Raw genomic sequence first — 18,835 nt, 5'->3', positions numbered from 1 at the left:
GAAATAGTTATTTCATGCTGACCAATTTGAGTATGCTCAGTGTCAACGTGATAATTGTGTTTAGTACTGATGAAAAATGTACTCCGATTTAGATTGCTGAGAATTTCTTAACGATATTTTAATGTTTATATCATTCCGAATGAAGAATATTTTATGTTAAGGTTAAAAACATATTATTTTCAGGCTACTAAACAACTATTGATTTATAACCACAGAGAGTTACTCAAGTCGCAAAGAAAACAGTAGCTGCCTCCTCTATTCCAGCACCATTTCAACATTTCATAATTTCAACATCATCAAATCATGCTTAGTTTAATACAGTGACAACTAAAAGATACCAAAAATAATTTAGTCCAATCGACATAAGCTAAATATGATGTGGCTGTCCATGGTTCTGATTTGTAAGTGTGTGTGAGTGCCTGTGCATGCACGCACATGTTGTAGAGAAATGCCAATGCCATCCTCCTCTCTTTCATGTTGATGAAATACTCTATGACTCTGTCATACAGTACACACCTTTATTTTTTGTTGTCCTGGGCTACCTGGCTAAAATGTTTGTTCCCTAGCCTGACTTGTTTTCATGGGAAACGATGAGCCAGCTAGTTAACATTAGCCTTCTACATCTAGCTACATATTGAACTTCCATCCGCTCAGGCATGCGGAACAATGTATGCATTTATGGTTGGATCAGAATCGCTGTCATAATCATTTGCCAGTATGGAGAATTAAGTCAAACCACACGTCCAAATCCTTATCTTCATCCATGGCTAATTTAGGAAAGGGACAATCTTAGCTAGCTAGTCACTGGAGGACAACAGCACAACAAGATTCAAATTGTTTCTGTCAATGACATTTGGCTCTGGATGTGACATGATGTGATGTGATTGGAGTGCAGCCAAGTCCAAACTGGCTTCCTTGACACATTTTTGGGTGTGCCAGGACCATTCACAGTTGAGCTCACTCGGATTAGCTCAACACCCATTGGCTATGACTTTATACTTGTTTTATCAAGGGAGGGCTAATGCTTGCTGGCTTCCCTTGCATTCGACGCTACACATACAGGGAGGCGCTGTTTCGCTCGTTTCGATGCTTTCTCCAGTGTGATAAATTCCACCTCTTGCGAAATGAAGGACAATTATTTATTTATTTTATTTGCCCATTTTTGGGAGAAGCCTGGCTTCCTTCCATGAAAACACGCCACTGCTGACTCATGGTGGAAAATATCCCTCCTTCTTTCCCCTCCAATCACAAAACAAATATACATGTATTTATGCCCTCTCACAACTCTCATTCTCTATTTCATACCGCTCCAAAAAGACTTAACGGTTTGAAAAGGAAGGACCTTGATTTGACGCTCAAGTGTCGTTTCCTGAACTTGACGTGGCTTTGGAACGACTTTGCGGAACACAGGGAAAGAGAGTGGGGCGGTGAAAAGGGGCGAAACAGAGAGAGTGGAAACAGTCCTGTGAAAGAGGACAAGGATATCAGACACCTCCCGTGTCAGTACTCGAAATGGGTTGGTCTTGGGCTCTAGCCTGCTGCTGTGCATTAGTGCTGGTGTCCGCGGCATCTGAAGGTTTGTAGCATACGAGTTTTTTCGCATGGAATCATCAGTTCTTTTTGTCCTTGTTTTATGTCCTGGTATGTGTTTATGGCTCACCTTCTGTTTGTGCATGGTCTGTTAGAAGTGCTCAGAAGAGGCCATTTTTATGCACTTTCGAGATCATGAAGAAAAACATTATTTGTTGGGACGTGATACATTCCATTCCACCAGTTTAGTGTGTAACAACTTTGTCCAAGACTACTAACAGTATAACTATTATTTTAGGTATAACAAACATCTAGATTAAATAATTCACACCAAGTTAATTAAAGGTGCAATATGCTGAATTGGCTCCGCAATTTCCTGGTTGCTAAAATTCTAATAGTTAGCCTAATTTCAGTTTGTGACAAAACAAGCAATGTATAGTGTAGAGAATCATTGTACCATCTAAACCGCTATGAAATTCCTTTTCAATAAGCAAAATATTTGTATTTTAAGCTGTTTGAAGCTGGTATACAAAACCAGAAGCAAAAATGTAACTTAAGAAATTGGAATGATAGAAATAGCGCATATAGAACAGATCTTCTGCTTCTTAGACTTGCTTTCAATGAGAATAACATATCTATAAGTCAAATTTCTATGTGAAATCTAGGTAGTGGACAACAGTACTGACATTACATGGTCAGAGTGTGATGGCTTATGTAACCAGTGGGCGTGTGTGCTGGTCTCTGTGTTTTTATGTCTGTTTACATTCTCTCATCCCTTACATAGATAGGCCTGGCATTGGCATGTTACAGCGAGAGGCCTCCTTTGACATAGAGGAGCTCCTGCAAGGTTTGTGTGTGTGTGTGTGTGTGTGTGTGTGTGTGTGTGTGTGTGTGTGTGTGTGTGTGTGTGTGTGTGTGTGTGTGTGTGTGTGTGTGTGTGTGTGTGTGTGTGTGTGTGTGTGTGTGTGTGTGTGTGTGTGTGTGTGTTTCAATGCCTTCACAGTGCTGTGTGTATATGTCTTCCAGGGGTGAGTCAGCTAGAGCCTGATATGACCCAGAGGGAGGTGGACTTTGGGGGACTCTGGGAACCCATAGGTGAGTGTGTTATAACTGTAACCCATAGGTGAGTGTGTTATAACTGTAACCCATAGGTGAGTGTGTTATAACTGTAACCCATAGCTGAGTGTGTTATAACTGTAACCCATAGGTGAGTGTGTTATAACTGTAACCCATAGCTGAGTGTGTTATAACTGTAACCCATAGCTGAGTGTGTTCTAACTGTAACCCATAGCTGAGTGTGTTATAACTGTAACCCATAGGTGAGTGTGTTCTAACTGTAACCCATAGCTGAGTGTGTTCTAACTGTAACCCATAGCTGAGTGTGTTCTAACTGTAACCCATAGCTGAGTGTGTTCTAACTGTAACCCATAGCTGAGTGTGTTCTAACTGTAACCCATAGCTGAGTGTGTTCTAACTGTAACCCATAGCTGAGTGTGTTATAACTGTAACCCATAGCTGAGTGTGTTATAACTGTAACCCATATGTGAGTGTGTTCTAACTGTAACCCATATGTGAGTGTGTTCTAACTGTAACCCATAGGAGAGGTGGGTTTGTTCTATCCAGCCTATTCACAGATCTGTCAGTGTTAATGAAAGAAAGGAGACGAGAGAAGGAAAGTATTCCAAAGTATTTGGGACACATCCTCTCCTATGCCCATGCCATTCTGCCATGTAATTAATGCAGTGTAGGCACATGACATGTTATTAGTGTATGGCTGTCAGTACTAACTCCTGTCTGTCACTGTGTAGAGTTTCCTGTCATGGAGCAGAGAGAGGTCACTCATGAACATATGAAGCCTTACCTGCTCAAAGTCCTCAAGGAGAGAGGTGGGTGACGATGCCTTCCCTGCTGGTATACTTCATATCACACAGCCAATGGAGTATGACGTTTGTGTTGTATCCTGTGTGAGGGAGGTACAATAACAGAAGTGTGTGTTCTCAGCGGGCTCCAGGGCAGCTGATGTAGATATCACCCAGAGGGAGATCACCCTGCACCTGGACACAGACTTTACACCTGGAGGTCGGCCGATGGCTGGGCCTCGCTCGTTTGGGGATTCCCACCCCAGTGTCCTCTTCCCCCCTGGCCAGCCATCCCCTAACAACCTCCAGGCCATTTGTCTCCATAGCAGCCGTCGTCCCCGGTACCCAGCCTACTCCTTACCCCAGACAGGCTTTGGCTACCTTCGTCGTCAAGGTGACGCCATCAACCGGATAGAGTCCTGGTACAGCGCATGTTGCCATAGGAATGGGACACAGCAGGTCCAGGAAGTGACGCTGTGCTGCGTTACACAGGCGGTGAGTGTTTCTGTGGCAACATTTGATTCTGTCCTGTTCCATTCTGTCCCGTCGGGTTCAGTTCTGGTCCGTTCACTCCTATTGTACCAACAGAACCGCCTTCTATGTGCACAGATGTAGTATTGATGAGGACAGACGATGTCTAGGGGAGATGAGACGGTAGTAGTGATGAGAATGTCTAGGGAAGATAAGGAAAAGGGGAATACCTATGCATTCAACTGAAATGTGTCTTCTGCATGTAACCCAACCCGAGACAATAGTAGTGAAGACGGAGGATGCATAGGGAAGATGAGATGGTAGTAGTGAAGACAGAGGATGCATAGGGAAGATGAGATGGTAGTAGTGAAGACAGAGGATGCATAGGGAAGATGAGATGGTAGTAGTGAAGACAGAGGATGCATAGGGAAGATGAGATGGTAGTAGTGAAGACAGAGGATGCATAGGGAAGATGAGATGGTAGTAGTGAAGACAGAGGATGCATAGGGAAGATGAGATGGTAGTAGTGAAGACAGAGGATGCATAGGGAAGATGAGATGGTAGTAGTGAAGACAGAGGATGCATAGGGAGATGATGCATAGGGAAGATGAGATGGTAGTAGTGAAGACAGAGGATGCAGGATGCAGGGAAGATGAGATGGTAGTAGTGAAGACAGAGGATGAAGACAGATGAGATGCAGTAGGGAAGGGATGAGATGGTAGTAGTGAAGACAGAGGTAGTAGTGAAGACAGGATGGTATAGGGAAGATGAGATGGTAGTAGTGAAGACAGAGGATGCATAGGGAAGATGAGATGGTAGTAGTGAAGACAGAGGATGCATAGGGAAGATGAGATGGTAGTAGTGAAGACAGAGGATGCATAGGGAAGATGAGATGGTAGTAGTGAAGACAGAGGATGCATAGGGAAGATGAGATGGTAGTAGTGAAGACAGAGGATGCATAGGGAAGATGAGATGGTAGTAGTGAAGACAGAGGATGCATAGGGAAGATGAGATGGTAGTAGTGAAGACAGAGGATGCATAGGGAAGATGAGATGGTAGTAGTGAAGACAGAGGATGCATAGGGAAGATGAGATGGTAGTAGTGAAGACAGAGGATGCATAGGGAAGATGAGATGGTAGTAGTGAAGACAGAGGATGCATAGGGAAGATGAGATGGTAGTAGTGAAGACAGAGGATGCATAGGGAAGATGAGATGGTAGTAGTGAAGACAGAGGATGCATAGGGAAGATGAGATGGTAGTAGTGAAGACAGAGGATGCATAGGGAAGATGAGATGGTAGTAGTGAAGACAGAGGATGCATAGGGAAGATGAGATGGTAGTAGTGAAGACAGAGGATGCATAGGGAAGATGAGATGGTAGTAGTGAAGAAGACAGAGGATGCATAGGGAAGATGAGATGGTAGTAGTGAAGACAGAGGATGCATAGGGAAGATGAGATGGTAGTAGTGAAGACGGAGGATGCATAGGGAAGATGAGATGGTAGTAGTGAAGACAGAGGATGCATAGGGAAGATGAGATGGTAGTAGTGAAGACAGAGGATGCATAGGGAAGATGAGATGGTAGTAGTGAAGACAGAGGATGCATAGGGAAGATGAGATGAAGACAGAGGATAGTAGTGAAGACAGAGGATGCATAGGGAAGATGAGATGGTAGTAGTGAAGACAGAGGATGCATAGGGAAGATGAGATGGTAGTAGTGAAGACAGAGGATGCATAGGGAAGATGAGATGGTAGTAGTGAAGACAGAGGATGCATAGGGAAGATGAGATGGTAGTAGTGAAGACAGAGGATGCAGAGGATAGGGAAGATGAGATGGTAGTAAGACAGTGAAGACAGAGGATGCTCAGGGAAGATGAGATGGTAGTAGTGAAGAAGACAGAGGATGCTCAGGGAAGATGAGATGGTAGTAGTGAAGACAGAGGATGCATAGGGAAGATGAGATGGTAGTAGTGAAGACAGAGGATGCTCAGGGAAGATGAGATGGTAGTAGTGAAGACAGGAGGATGCATAGGGAAGATGAGATGGTAGTAGTGAAGACAGAGGATGCATAGGGAAGATGAGATGGTAGTAGTGAAGACAGAGGATGCATAGGGAAGATGAGATGGTAGTAGTGAAGACAGAGGATGCTCAGGGAAGATGAGATGGTAGGGAAGATAGTGAAGACAGAGGATGCTCAGGGAAGATGAGATGGTAGTAGTGAAGACAGAGGATGCTCAGGGAAGATGAGATGGTAGTAGTGAAGACAGGAGGATGCAGTAGGGAAGATGAGATGGTAGTAGTGAAGACAGAGGATGCTAGGGAAGATGAGATGGTAGTAGTGAAGACAGAGGATGCTCAGGGAAGATGAGATGGTAGTAGTGAAGACAGAGGATGCTCAGGGAAGATGAGATGGTAGTAGTGGTTGCTCAGGGAAGATGAGATGTAGTGAAGACAGAGGATGCATAGGGAAGATGAGATGGTAGTAGTGAAGACAGAGGATGCTCAGGGAAGATGAGATGGTAGTAGTGAAGACAGAGGATGCTCAGGGAAGATGAGATGGTAGTAGTGAAGACAGAGGATGCAGATGGTAGTAGGATGCTCAGGGAAGATGAGATGGTAGTAGTGAAGACAGAGGATGCTCAGGGAAGATGAGATGGTAGTAGTGAAGACAGAGGATGCATAGGGAAGATGAGATGGTAGTAGTGAAGACAGAGGATGCTCAGGGAAGATGAGATGGTAGTAGTGAAGACAGAGGATGCTCAGGGAAGATGAGATGGTAGTAGTGAAGACAGAGGATGCTCAGGGAAGATGAGATGGTAGTAGTGAAGACAGAGGATGCTCAGGGAAGATGAGATGGTAGTAGTGAAGACAGAGGATGCTCAGGGAAGATGAGATGGTAGTAGTGAAGACAGAGGATGCTCAGGGAAGATGAGACTCCGGAGAAGGAAAGCACATACAGACACAACAGATCATCCTTGGTGTCTATCTGTATAGCTGTGTAGAGGGGAAGGTGTTCATGAGGGCTAAAGCTTTACCTTCACCATTTTAGGACTTCTTTTATCTCTATTTTTCATGTGTGAATTGATGTTTGTATATGTCACTTACAGTGGGAACAGGCCCTGTCCACATTCTGTACTGAGGAGTTCTCTGTGAAGACTCGCCACTACCACTGCTGCAAGAAGGAGGGCGGGGACAGACTGAGCTGTTTCCATAGGGAAAACCCAAACCCCACCTACCTGCCGACCACCCAGAGGGCAGGCTCCTCCCCCATACCTGAACCTGGCTTCACCTTTAACCCCAACACTTGTCACAAGTAAGAAGAGAGAGAGACCGGTTTACTGTAGGTTTAGGGTTGTTTTGGTGACGGTATTACGTGACTGTTTAGTCACAGTAACTAAGCTTCTCCAAAACTGCGCTCTGATGGTGCTGATGATCATTGGTAGAGTACCAACCTTTATAACAGTCAGTTGCTAATGTGCTGGTACTCAGCACCCTACTGTCTCTCTGATCACTCTGACATCAATAGAAATGTAATTGAAAATCTAATCAAACACTTCATGAGAGCTCATGTTGCGCAACATTTCTATAGGCTATGCAATCGACAAAACAATTTTTATGGCCTCTTTTAAAAAGAGGATCCCAACAGCTTTCTACAGGCCAGGCCTACTATATTTATTTCTCAACTTTCCAAATATTAAGCACATTGCTTTGATTTACAACAGGAGTAGAGCCTACCTGGCTGGATGAAAATTAACTATGGGGAAGCTCAGGTGCATGATAATAGTCCATTCTAAATCATAACACATTTCACACACATTATTTAGTATGTGTAAAGACAAGATTCAAATAGTCTGATTAGTAATATTATCACTTGTGAATGATGTATTATCACTTTATGATTCCCTGCATGTGCAATAAGGCAAGAAACAGCGCATGCCTTTTTTTAGTCCTACTTTTTCAAATCGCACGTCATGTAGCCTAGCCCATAGGCCTAGAACCTCTGGGACACGGTAAGAGAGCACATAGCCCATAGGCCTAGAACCTCTGGGACACGGTAAGAGAGCACATAGGCCTAGAACCTCTGGGACACGGTAAGAGAGCACATAGCCCATAGGCCTAGAACCTCTGGGACACGGTAAGAGAGCACATAGCCCATAGGCCTAGAACCTCTGGGACACGGTAAGAGAGCACATAGCCCATAGGCCTAGAACCCCTGGGACACGGTAAGAGAGCACATAGCCCATAGGCCTAGAACATCTGGGACACGGTAAGAGAGCACATAGCCTACAGACCTAGAACCCCTGGGACACGGTAAGAGAGCACATAGCCTACAGACCTAGAACCCCTGGGACACGGTAAGAGAGCACATAGCCTACAGACCTAGAACCCCTGGGACACGGTAAGAGAGCACATAGCCTACAGACCTAGAACCCCTGGGACACGGTAAGAGAGCACATAGCCTACAGACCTAGAACCCCTGGGACACGGTAAGAGAGCACATAGCCTACAGACCTAGAACCCCTGGGACACGGTAAGAGAGCACATAGCCTACAGACCTAGAACCCCTGGGACACGGTAAGAGAGCACATAGCCTACAGAGCCTAGTGAAACGTGTTCTTATAAACTCCGTCATTGCGCAGTTGCGTGTGAAAACAGAGTTTTGACTGGCCATTATATAAAAGAGGATAAAAGAGGATTTGGGGAAGATATGTTTCACAGTAAAAATGCACCTTTTATAAAAAAGCATTACATGCATAAAATAGCCTACTATTGGAAATGTGAGTAGATTGGATGGTCATGATTTAGGCTAATAATAGAACTCAATCATTGTTCGCAAAAAAATACCATTCAATGCATGGTTGAGCGTGTATAGCATAGACTAGAGTATGGCTAGGCTGTATCAGATAGGCCTACGTTTATTCTTTGAACGGGAACATTTTTGTTTTATGAACACATTTCATGCATTTCTACTACACTATACAGTGCCTTGCGAAAGTATTCAGCCCCCTTGAACTTTGCGACCTTTTGCCAAATTTCAGGCTTCAAACATAAAGATATAAAACTGTATTTTTTTGTGAAGAATCAACAACAAGTGGGACACAATCATGAAGTGGAACGACATTTATTGGATATTTCAAACTTTTTTAACAAATCAAAAACTGAAAAATTGGGCGTGCAAAATTATTCAGCCCCTTTAATTTCAGTGCAGCAAACTCTCTCCAGAAGTTCAGTGAGGATCTCTGAATGATCCAATGTTGACCTAAATGACTAATGATGATAAATACAATCCACCTGTGTGTAATCAAGTCTCCGTATAAATGCACCTGCACTGTGATAGTCTCAGAGATCCGTTAAAAGCACAGAGAGCATCATGAAGAACAAGGAACACACCAGGCAGGTCCGAGATACTGTTGTGAAGAAGTTTAAAGCTGGATTTGGATACAAAAAGATTTCCCAAGCTTTAAACATCCCAAGGAGCACTGTGCAAGCGATAATATTGAAATGGAAGGAGTATCAGACCACTGCAAATCTACCAAGACCTGGCCGTCCCTCTAAACTTTCAGCTCATACAAGGAGAAGACTGATCAGAGATGCAGCCAAGAGGCCCATGATCACTCTGGATGAACTGCAGAGATCTACAGCTGAGGTGGGAGACTCTGTCCATAGGACAACAATCAGTCGTATATTGCACAAGTCTGGCCTTTATGGAAGAGTGGCAAGAAGAAAGCCATTTCTTAAAGATATCCATAAAAAGTGTTGTTTAAAGTTTGCCACAAGCCACCTGGGAGACACACCAAACATGTGGAAGAAGGTGCTCTGGTCAGATGAAACCAAAATTGAACTTTTTGGCGACAATGCAAAATGTTATGTTTGGCGTAAAAGCAACACAGCTCATCACCCTGAACACACCATCCCCACTGTCAAACATGGTGGTGACAGCATCATGGTTTGGGCCTGCTTTTCTTCAGCAGGGACAGGGAAGATGGTTAAAATTGATGGGAAGATGGATGGAGCCAAATACAGGACCATTCTGGAAGAAAACCTGATGAAGTCTGCAAAAGACCTGAGACTGGGACGGAGATTTGTCTTCCAACAAGACAATGATCCAAAACATAAAGCAAAATCTCCAATGGAAGGGTTCAAAAATAAACATATCCAGGTGTTAGAATGGCTAAGTCAAAGTCCAGACCTGAATCCAATCGAGAATCTGTGGAAAGAACTGAAAACTGCTGTTCATAAATGCTCTCCATCCAACCTCACTGAGCTCGAGCTGTTTTGCAAGGAGGAATGGGAAAAAAATTCAGTCTCTCGATGTGCAAAACTGATAGAGACATACCCCAAGCGACTTACAGCTGTAATCGCAGCAAAAGGTGGCGCTACAAAGTATTAACTTAAGGGGGCTGAATAATTTTGCACGCTCAATTTTTCAGTTTTTGATTTGTTAAAAAAGTTTGAAATATCCAATAAATGTCGTTCCACTTCATGATTGTGTCCCACTTGTTGTTGATTCTTCACAAAAAAATACAGTTTTATATCTTTATGTTTGAAGCCTGAAATGTGGCAAAAGGTCGCAAAGTTCAAGGGGGCCGAATACTTTCGCAAGGCACTGTATATGACTGGAGACATTAGCAGAATATGTTTTTAATAGGACAACTTAAAGACTAGCCTATTCTGCGGACAGTGGCAACAATTTCAATTTAAAAAACGACACTGTCTATATAATAGTCCTACGAGAAGGGCACAAATAGAATATGACGTCCATCTAAACTGGAAGAGGTGGGCCCTTCTAATCAAAAGTAATTCCACACATATTAGTAGGCTATATGTAAAGATCAGATTAAATTAAGAATAGTCTGATGGGTGAGAATATTATCAAGTGCTTGTCAAATTGTGAATGATGAAGTGTGTGCAGCCTGCGCAAGAAACAGAGCAGAGCACATGCCTTTCCTGCTTTTTTCTAAAGCATCATCAGTCGCATCATGCAGCCTTAGAACCTATTCAATATCAAAACCTATAGCCTAACATTTGTATGACAACTAAAGCTGCATAAATAACTCAAAATTAAGCATATAAAGTACATTCGGAAAGTCTTCAGACCCCTTGACTTTTTCCATATTTTGTTATGTTACAGCCTTATTCTAAACTGGATTAAATCGTTTTCACCCCCTCAATCTACACATAATACCCCATAATGCAAAAACATGTATTTATTTTTATACAGAAATGTGGCATTTACATAAGTATTCAGACCCGTTTCTCCCAGTCTTCTCTGCAGAAGATGTTCGATCGGGTTCAAGTCCAGGCTCTGGCTCGGCCACTCAAGGACATTCAGAGACTTGTCCCGAAGCCAAGTCTTGGCTGTGTGTTTAGGGTCGTTGTCCTGTAGGAAGGTGGACCTTTGTCCCAGTCGGAGGTCCTGAGCGCTCTGGAGCAGGTTCTCATCAAGGATCTCTGTACTTTGCACCATTCATCTTTCCCTAGATCCTTACTAGTCTTCCAGTCCCTGCCGCTGAAAACCCTCCCCACAGCATGATGCTGCCACCACCATGCTTCACCATAGGGATGGTGGCAGGTTTCTTCCAGACGTGACACTTTGCATTCAGGCCAAAAGTTCAGTTTTGGTTTCATCAGACCAGAGAATCTTGTTTCTCATGATCTGAGATTCCTTTAGGTGCCTTTTGGCAAACTCCAAGCGGAATGTCATGTGCCTTTTACTGAGGAGTGACTTCTGTCTGGCCTCTCTACCGTAAAGGCCTGTTTGGTGGAGTACTGCAGAGACGGGAGAACCTTCCAGAAGGACAACCATCCCCACAGAGGAACTCTGGAGTTCTGTCAGAGTAACCATCTGGTTCTTGGGCACCTCCCTGACCAAGGCCGTTCTCCCCTGATTGCTCAGTTTGTCCGGATGGCCAGCTCTTGGAGTCTTGGTGGTTCCAAACTTCTTCCATTTAAGAATGATGGAGCCCACTGTGTTCTTGGGGACCTTCAATGCTGCAGAAATGTTTTGGTACCCTTCCCCAGATCTGTCCCTCGACACAACCCTGTCTCAGAGCTCTATGGACAATTCCTTCGACCCCATGGCTTGGTTTTTGCTCTGACGTGCACTGCCAACCGTGTGACCTTATAAAAACAGGTGTGTGCCTTTCCAAATCATATCCAATCAAATGAATTTACCATAGGTGGGATTCCAAGTTGTAGAAACATCTCAAGGATGATCAATGGGAACAGGAAGCACCAGAGCTCAATTTACAAAAACATTTTTTTGCTTTCTGAATATGGGGTATTGTTTGTAGATTGAGAATTTGTTTTGTTTAATCCATTTTAGAATAAGGCTGTAACGTAACAACATGTGGAAAAAGTCACCTGTGCTGAATACTTTCCGAAGGCCCTGTAGGAGGACCTGTTTCTTTGTTCATGAAAAAATAGCTGCATGTGCGCACTTTCTTGAAAATCCTTTAGAGAAAATATCCTTTCTATTTTATTTCAGCTATGTTCATTGTGTTCTTTCTACTATAAAATAATGCCACGATATTCTAAGACAATCTTGCCTGCTAAATTAACTAGTGTAGCACACAGCCATATGGCATAGTCTGATCAGTGACTGACATAAGGACAACTGAGTATGCTACTCTGTTCATCTTAGACTACATTTTCTTCATATCATGTTTCTTTAGACCTGTCTAAAATCATTTTGGGGGATTTATTGTGACGGTGTAGGCCAGGTATTCCCAAACTGGGGTACGCAATGCCGTCGGGAGTACGCCAAATAAGTGTGATTCACATTCTTAAAATTGTTTTATAATAATACTTTTTTTTCTTCACATTTTCAAACAGTCCAACTATATTTTTCTTGCCTTAGTAGCCTCGTTTCACTGCCAAAAATAAAATGAAACCATCTAGTGTTCAGCGAAATAACAACACAATGTCAAATATTTAACATCCAATCACGTTAACCGTTACTCTCTTGTGGGAATTCCACTAACGGTCCGTATGTCCCCAAACGTAGCTGCTGCTTATTCCGTTTGCTCGAAAATTGATTTACATTTTTTTTTTCAAATTAAAGGCCCGCGTTCATAGAGACACATACCAGCTCTACTGGTAGTACTGCTACTACCAGCAGTACTGCACCTATTGACGACACAAGTTGATCCGCTTCCACGAGCACATCCAATGCTAGCATAATTAATTATATATTTGTTGTTAGCCCAGGTAGCATGGACACTTGACAGTTTTTAATCTGATGCACCGAACAACAGACATTGGACCATCGAAGAGGCGCAAATATGATGAGAACTACATTGATTTGAGGTTCACTTATATTGGAAGTAGTGCCTTTCCTCAGCCACAGTGTGTTATATGTGCAAAAGTACTATCTATTTTAATTTTACCTTTATTTAACCAGGCAAGTCAGTTAAGAACAAATTCTTATTTTCAATAACGGCCTAGGAACAGTGGGTTAACTGCCTGTTCAGGGGCAGAACGACGGATTTGTACTTTGTCGGCTCGGGGGTTTGAACTTGCAACCTTCCGGTTACTAGTCCAACGCTCTAACCACTAGGCTACCCTGCCGCCCCATAATGGAACCTTACCTCTTGCACAGACATTTAGAAACAAAATAAGAGAATTAAGATGACTTTCGAGTAGTAAGACATGTATAAAAGCAACAGATACCATTAATAACAAGGGTTAGAAGCGTCTTTTATGGTGAGCTACCGAGTGGCTAGGACAGGCAAGACCCATACTATTGTGGAGGACTTAATTCTGCTGCCGCGGATATGGCTGGGACAATGCTGGGGGAAAAGGCCAAAATTATACAGACAATGCATTCATCAAACAACAGTTTAATGCATCAGTGACATTGCAGTGATGTTTTGAAACAATTTACTGCTTCACATACAAGCCAGTGAATTCTATGCGTTACAGCTGGATGAGTCAACAGACATGATGGGCCTGGCACAGCTCCTGGCCCTTGAATTCTTGTGTATTTTCTGCACTGTGCAATGATAAGGGCAGCGACCATGTAACGCTTTTACAACATACAGAAGTGCGCTGGTTATCAAGAGGCAAAGTATTGACAGTATTTTTTTAAATTGAGAGACGAGCTTAAAGTTGACTTTACTGACCATCATTTTCACTTGTCTGACTGCTTGCATGATGATGAGTTTCTCACATGACTGGCCTATCTGGGTGATGCTTTTCTTGCCTGAATGATCTGAATCTAGGATTCAAGGGACTCCGCAACTATATTCAATATGCGGGACAAAATAGAGGCTATGATTAAGAAGTTGGCGCTCTTCTCTGTCTGCATTAACAAGGACAACACACAGGTCTTTCCATCATTGTTTGATTTTTTTGTGTGCAAATGAACTCAAGCTTATGGACAATGTCAAATGTGATATATCGAAGCACCTGACTGAGTTGGGTGCGCAATTACGCAGGTACTTTCCTGAAACAAATTACACAAACAACTGGATTCGTTATCCCTTTCATGCCCTGCCTCCAGTACAGTTACCGATATCTGAACAAGAGAGCCTCATTGAAATTGCAACAAGCGGTTCTGTGAAAATGTTTTTTAATCAAAAGCCACTGCCAGATTTCTGGATTGGGCTGCACTCACAGTTTCTTGCCTTGGCAAATTGCGCTGTTAAGACACTGATTCCCTTTGCAACTACGTACCTATGTGAGAGTGGATTCTCGGCCCTCACTAGCATGAAAACTAAATACAGACACAGACTGTGGGTGGAATATGATTTCAGACTGAGACTCTCTCCAAACAAACCCAAACTTGCAGAGTTATGTGCATCCTTTCAAGCACACCTTTCTCATTAACCTGTGGTGAGTTATTCACAATTTTCGATTAACAAATAAGGTTTTATATGTAAGATGGTTAAATAAAGAGCAAAATGATTGATTATTATTATATTATTATTTGTGCCCTGGTCCTATAAGAGCTCTTTGTCACTTCCCACAAGCCGGGTTGTGACAAACTCACACTAATTCTTATGTTTAATAAATGTACTATATAGTGTGTGTGGCAGGCTTACAATGATGGCAACAACAAAAACATTTGAGTGTGAGCTGACCCTGGTGCTAGAGGGGGTACAGCTGGAGGTTGAATGTCTGAAGGGTTACAGGACTATAAAACGTTTGGGAACTGCTGGTGTATGCAATATTAAATGGATTTATTATACTTTTTCAAATGTAAATGTCCTAAGGTCTGCATCAGTGGCTTTTAGGCTATGTGTGGAAGTCAGGAGATGCTCAACGTGTTTATGTAGGCCTAATCAACTGTCAATTATCGTGAGACTGACCGTGGCATCAGTGGCTTGTAGGCTATGCTATGCGTGGAAGTCAGGAGATGCTAAATGTGTTCATGTAGGCCTAATCAACTTTCAATTACTGTCAAGTTATTTGCATGACAGTCACCGGCAGACAACATTTCATGACATCCAAAGCCCTCGTTTAGGGGTAACTGTAAAGTTCAAATTGTCCTTTTTTATGGCAACTAATGACTACATGTATTGTGTCATTTCCTCCCAGGTCCCAGTCTGGTCCGCGTGCTGTCAGAGGGGAGAAGCACAAGAAGAGCCCCCAAGCTACTCCCAGAGACTCTGACATCAGCTTCCCCCCTGGACGCCCCACTTTCGACAACATCGGATTGGTCTGTCATCTACGCAAGCACCGCCCTCTCTACACCCCCAAGTGCCTGCCACGTACAGGCTTTGGCTGGCTGGCCCGCCAATCAAAGGCCGTGAACCGCCTGGAGAGAGGGTTCAAACACTGCTGTAAGGGACAGGAGGACGTGCTACCCTGTGCTGAGGGAAAGGTAAGGAGTGTGTGTGTGTGTGTGTGTGGGCTATGTGTTATGGCCTGCCTACCTGCACTTGTCAACATGGGAAAAGTAAGGATCCAATTCATACCTATGCTGAAGAAGGCCACTAAACAGAAATATCTGTATAGATCCTCTATACAGTGAAAAATTATCTTTTTTTTCATCTCTCTCCTCTCAGTGGCGTGAGGTGCTTGACAGGTTCTGTGAGGAAGAGCAGAAGGGGAGGCCTCACAACTCCTCCTGTTGTGATGTGGGAGAAGGTGAGGACAGGTATACCTGTTTCTCCTCCCGCGCCCCTCATCCAGACTATGAACAAAAGCTTGACTCTGCCTCTGCCGCACCACAGACTCACACCCTCGGACACATCTGTGAAACATACAAGGTCATCAAGAAGAAGTAAGTGTGTTTGTTTAGCATTAGTGTGTGTGTGTGTGTGTGTTTAATTTAACCTTTTTCCTCCTCAGTCACATTCTTATGCTGCCCAGCCTGATTGTTTATCTTTCTGGGTGACAGAACCAGACCTTTCAGAAAGGGTACATTTCACTGTAGTAGATGGTGACTGTAGCTGTTTCCATCCGACTGGCGACAGATTTTAAATATTGCCATTTTTCCACAAGTGGTGTGTTTCCACCAAACTGACTTTTTCCATTTTCCTGAATAAAAATCTAAAGTTCAGTGTGTTTCCATCATATTTCCAACTCTACTGATAGATTTGTCACAGAAACGGTTGTTATAAATAGTAAATGTGCCAACTCTGGTCTTGGCACATTCTCTCGAGCCAACAGCTAGCAGATACAGTGTGGGTAAAGTAGTCTACATGATGAGATTTATTATGGATAACAGCGACCAATATTTACAAAAAAATCAAATGGCAGTCAATCATCAATCATCATGTCACCAGAATAAGACCCTCAATATTTATTGGAAAGGAACATCAAGCTCATCACTGTGCACTTTCACTACCCTGTGAAGTTGATCATTTATTTAATCCGTAGCCTAATAAACTGTATAGTTTCCTGAGTCGTAGTGGAAGGACCACACCATATCACGTGACTACAAGATTACTTTGCATTTTACGGACACAAAAAGATCCCACCATGTCAAACGAACAGTTATCTGTTGGCATTTATAACATTTCACTGAAACCTCCTGTTTCCATTACAGTTGTTGTGGTTTTGTTTTATACGGTATGACCTTACTCGCAGTAAAACTGTGGATGGAAACGTGGTTAATGACATTATAATTCCAGATTTGCATTGTATCAAAGACCATTACCAAAAGTTTAAAAACAGTAGGATACAATAACTTTCACAAGTATCTTATTACAGCAGCTAGTTTGATCCAGGGACATTTGTACATATCTGTCTAACAAAGCCCTTTGACTGGTTTGATTATCGAGTAAAACAAAGATGTAGTATACTGAGATGATCTTGCAATCTGCTCTCTCAGGTTCCCTGTGGCTCTCCCTGTCCAAAACTTAGTGGACCAATGCTGCCCTCTGCCAGCAGACCAGAGAACTGCATGTGTTCAGATACAGGTGAGTTTGACACTTAATAATGCAGGTTCACACAGACAACCCCATATCTCATATTAACCAGGTTGTCCCATTGGGATAAAATGAACATGATTGGCCTTCAGGTGTCTACAGGATCTTAGACTGAGAGTTATATTGTAGGTCTAAGGATGTAGCAGGCTTTTTGTTATTGTTGTTTTCATAACTTCTCTCTTTGACTGTGAACCCAGCTAGTGACGCTGGCAGAGAGCCGCTGTTCTGCAGAGAAGACCTCCTCCCCTGCTGTCTTCCAGAAATGCTGCTCTCCCTCCTCTCAGGACGCCCCTAAGTGCCTCTCTGGCCTGCTCATGAATGCCATCACCAAGGCAACCAAGTCCCCACGCCTTAGAAAGAGGAAATGCCCCCTCGCCTGATTTTTGTTTATGTTGATAACTTTTCACGTTTCACTCTGATGGCAGTGGGCCAATCTGAATTGGCAGTCAGGGGATTTGTGCAGTAGTCACTACATGACCATGATAGAATTGGCTAATACAGAAGAACTGTTGAGCAATTGCATGATTTAGTCAAACAGGAGTTAGGGTGTGGGTAAGAGTAAGAATTTATAGTTAGAAAGTTACATTTATTCTATATTTTCTAGCATGGCCAGATGACAACTAATTAATGTATGGTATCCGAGTGCACATAATATTTCAGTATTACTGTCAGTGTCTGTCATTAAGAGGGTGTTATAATGATAGAACACCTGGAGAGCTGATATATCTGCTTTACGAATGAAATCACCATTTGTATGACCACTTATTTTTATACTCATGTTTCAGATTAGTTAGTTGTATTTTCTTATAGTTACAGAATTGCTAGTCCAGTTCTCCTGTTCTAACATTTGAAATAAATCTGTATATTTTCCAAATGTTTTCTGCGCCATGTCTTAATCATTTTGGAGTGAAGCACTGCCAGTTATTGTAATTTGTCATTATCTGACACATGAACAACATTGAAATGATTATTTAAATCAACTGAAATGTTGAGGGAAGTGGACTTTATGTTATAGTGACTGACATGTATCCACTAAGTTAGTGTAGTAGAACTTTCATTAATAGAGATGGACAGGGTCCTCACTAGCTGTCACAGCCACAGAGTTTAGCTCAAAGCCTGGCAGATGGCAATATTGAGTGGTTTCATCTCACCGTCCAAAGGCATCGTATGAAGCCGGTTATAAACACTTGTATCCCCGGTGGACCAGTTCTTACATGAAACATTCTCCATTCAGGCTGCAAAGGCATCGATTTCCTCAATTTGATTTAGTGGCAGAAAAATATGGGGAAAATATGTGCTTTCTTTATGAAACACTATTTTCCACCACCATGCTAGAGTGGCTAAGAATGTTAGTCCCAGATGTTGCATATTGCATTCAGCCAGTCAGGTTGCAGAAGTCTGTACACCCCACCCATAGCAGCGTTGGAGGATGTTTCTGGTTTTCAGGGACACAATATTTTTTAACTAACTTCTGTTTCCCCTGAAAAACAGAAGTGGGGACTCCGCTCAGGCTTCTTTCTATGCCTGCTATGTTAGTTTACCACTGGCTGAACTGGGAGGGCAACATCAGGGAAGAGCGCGCTTGTTTGAAATGGAAAA

General features: G+C 42.9%; 1 protein-coding gene across 1 annotated transcript; it reads left to right on the top strand.

Moving 5' to 3' along the window:
- The first annotated feature begins 1,202 nt into the window (after positions 1–1,202).
- LOC123998259 (extracellular matrix protein 1-like) lies at positions 1,203–18,114 on the top strand. The gene is made up of 10 exons (XM_046303308.1): positions 1,203–1,576; positions 2,315–2,377; positions 2,557–2,625; positions 3,339–3,416; positions 3,532–3,884; positions 6,965–7,170; positions 15,399–15,684; positions 15,869–16,086; positions 17,140–17,227; positions 17,434–18,114. The coding sequence occupies exons 1-10, from the start codon at positions 1,513–1,515 to the stop codon at positions 17,614–17,616; spliced, it is 1,608 nt and encodes a 535-aa protein (XP_046159264.1). The 5' UTR covers positions 1,203–1,512; the 3' UTR covers positions 17,617–18,114.
- Positions 18,115–18,835: the final 721 nt, after the last annotated feature.

The sequence above is a fragment of the Oncorhynchus gorbuscha genome, linkage group LG15, assembly GCF_021184085.1.
Source record: "Oncorhynchus gorbuscha isolate QuinsamMale2020 ecotype Even-year linkage group LG15, OgorEven_v1.0, whole genome shotgun sequence".
Lineage (NCBI taxonomy): Eukaryota > Metazoa > Chordata > Actinopteri > Salmoniformes > Salmonidae > Oncorhynchus > Oncorhynchus gorbuscha.
Note: the sequence above shows the minus strand (reverse complement) of the source record. Positions and strands in the feature narration are given on the sequence as shown.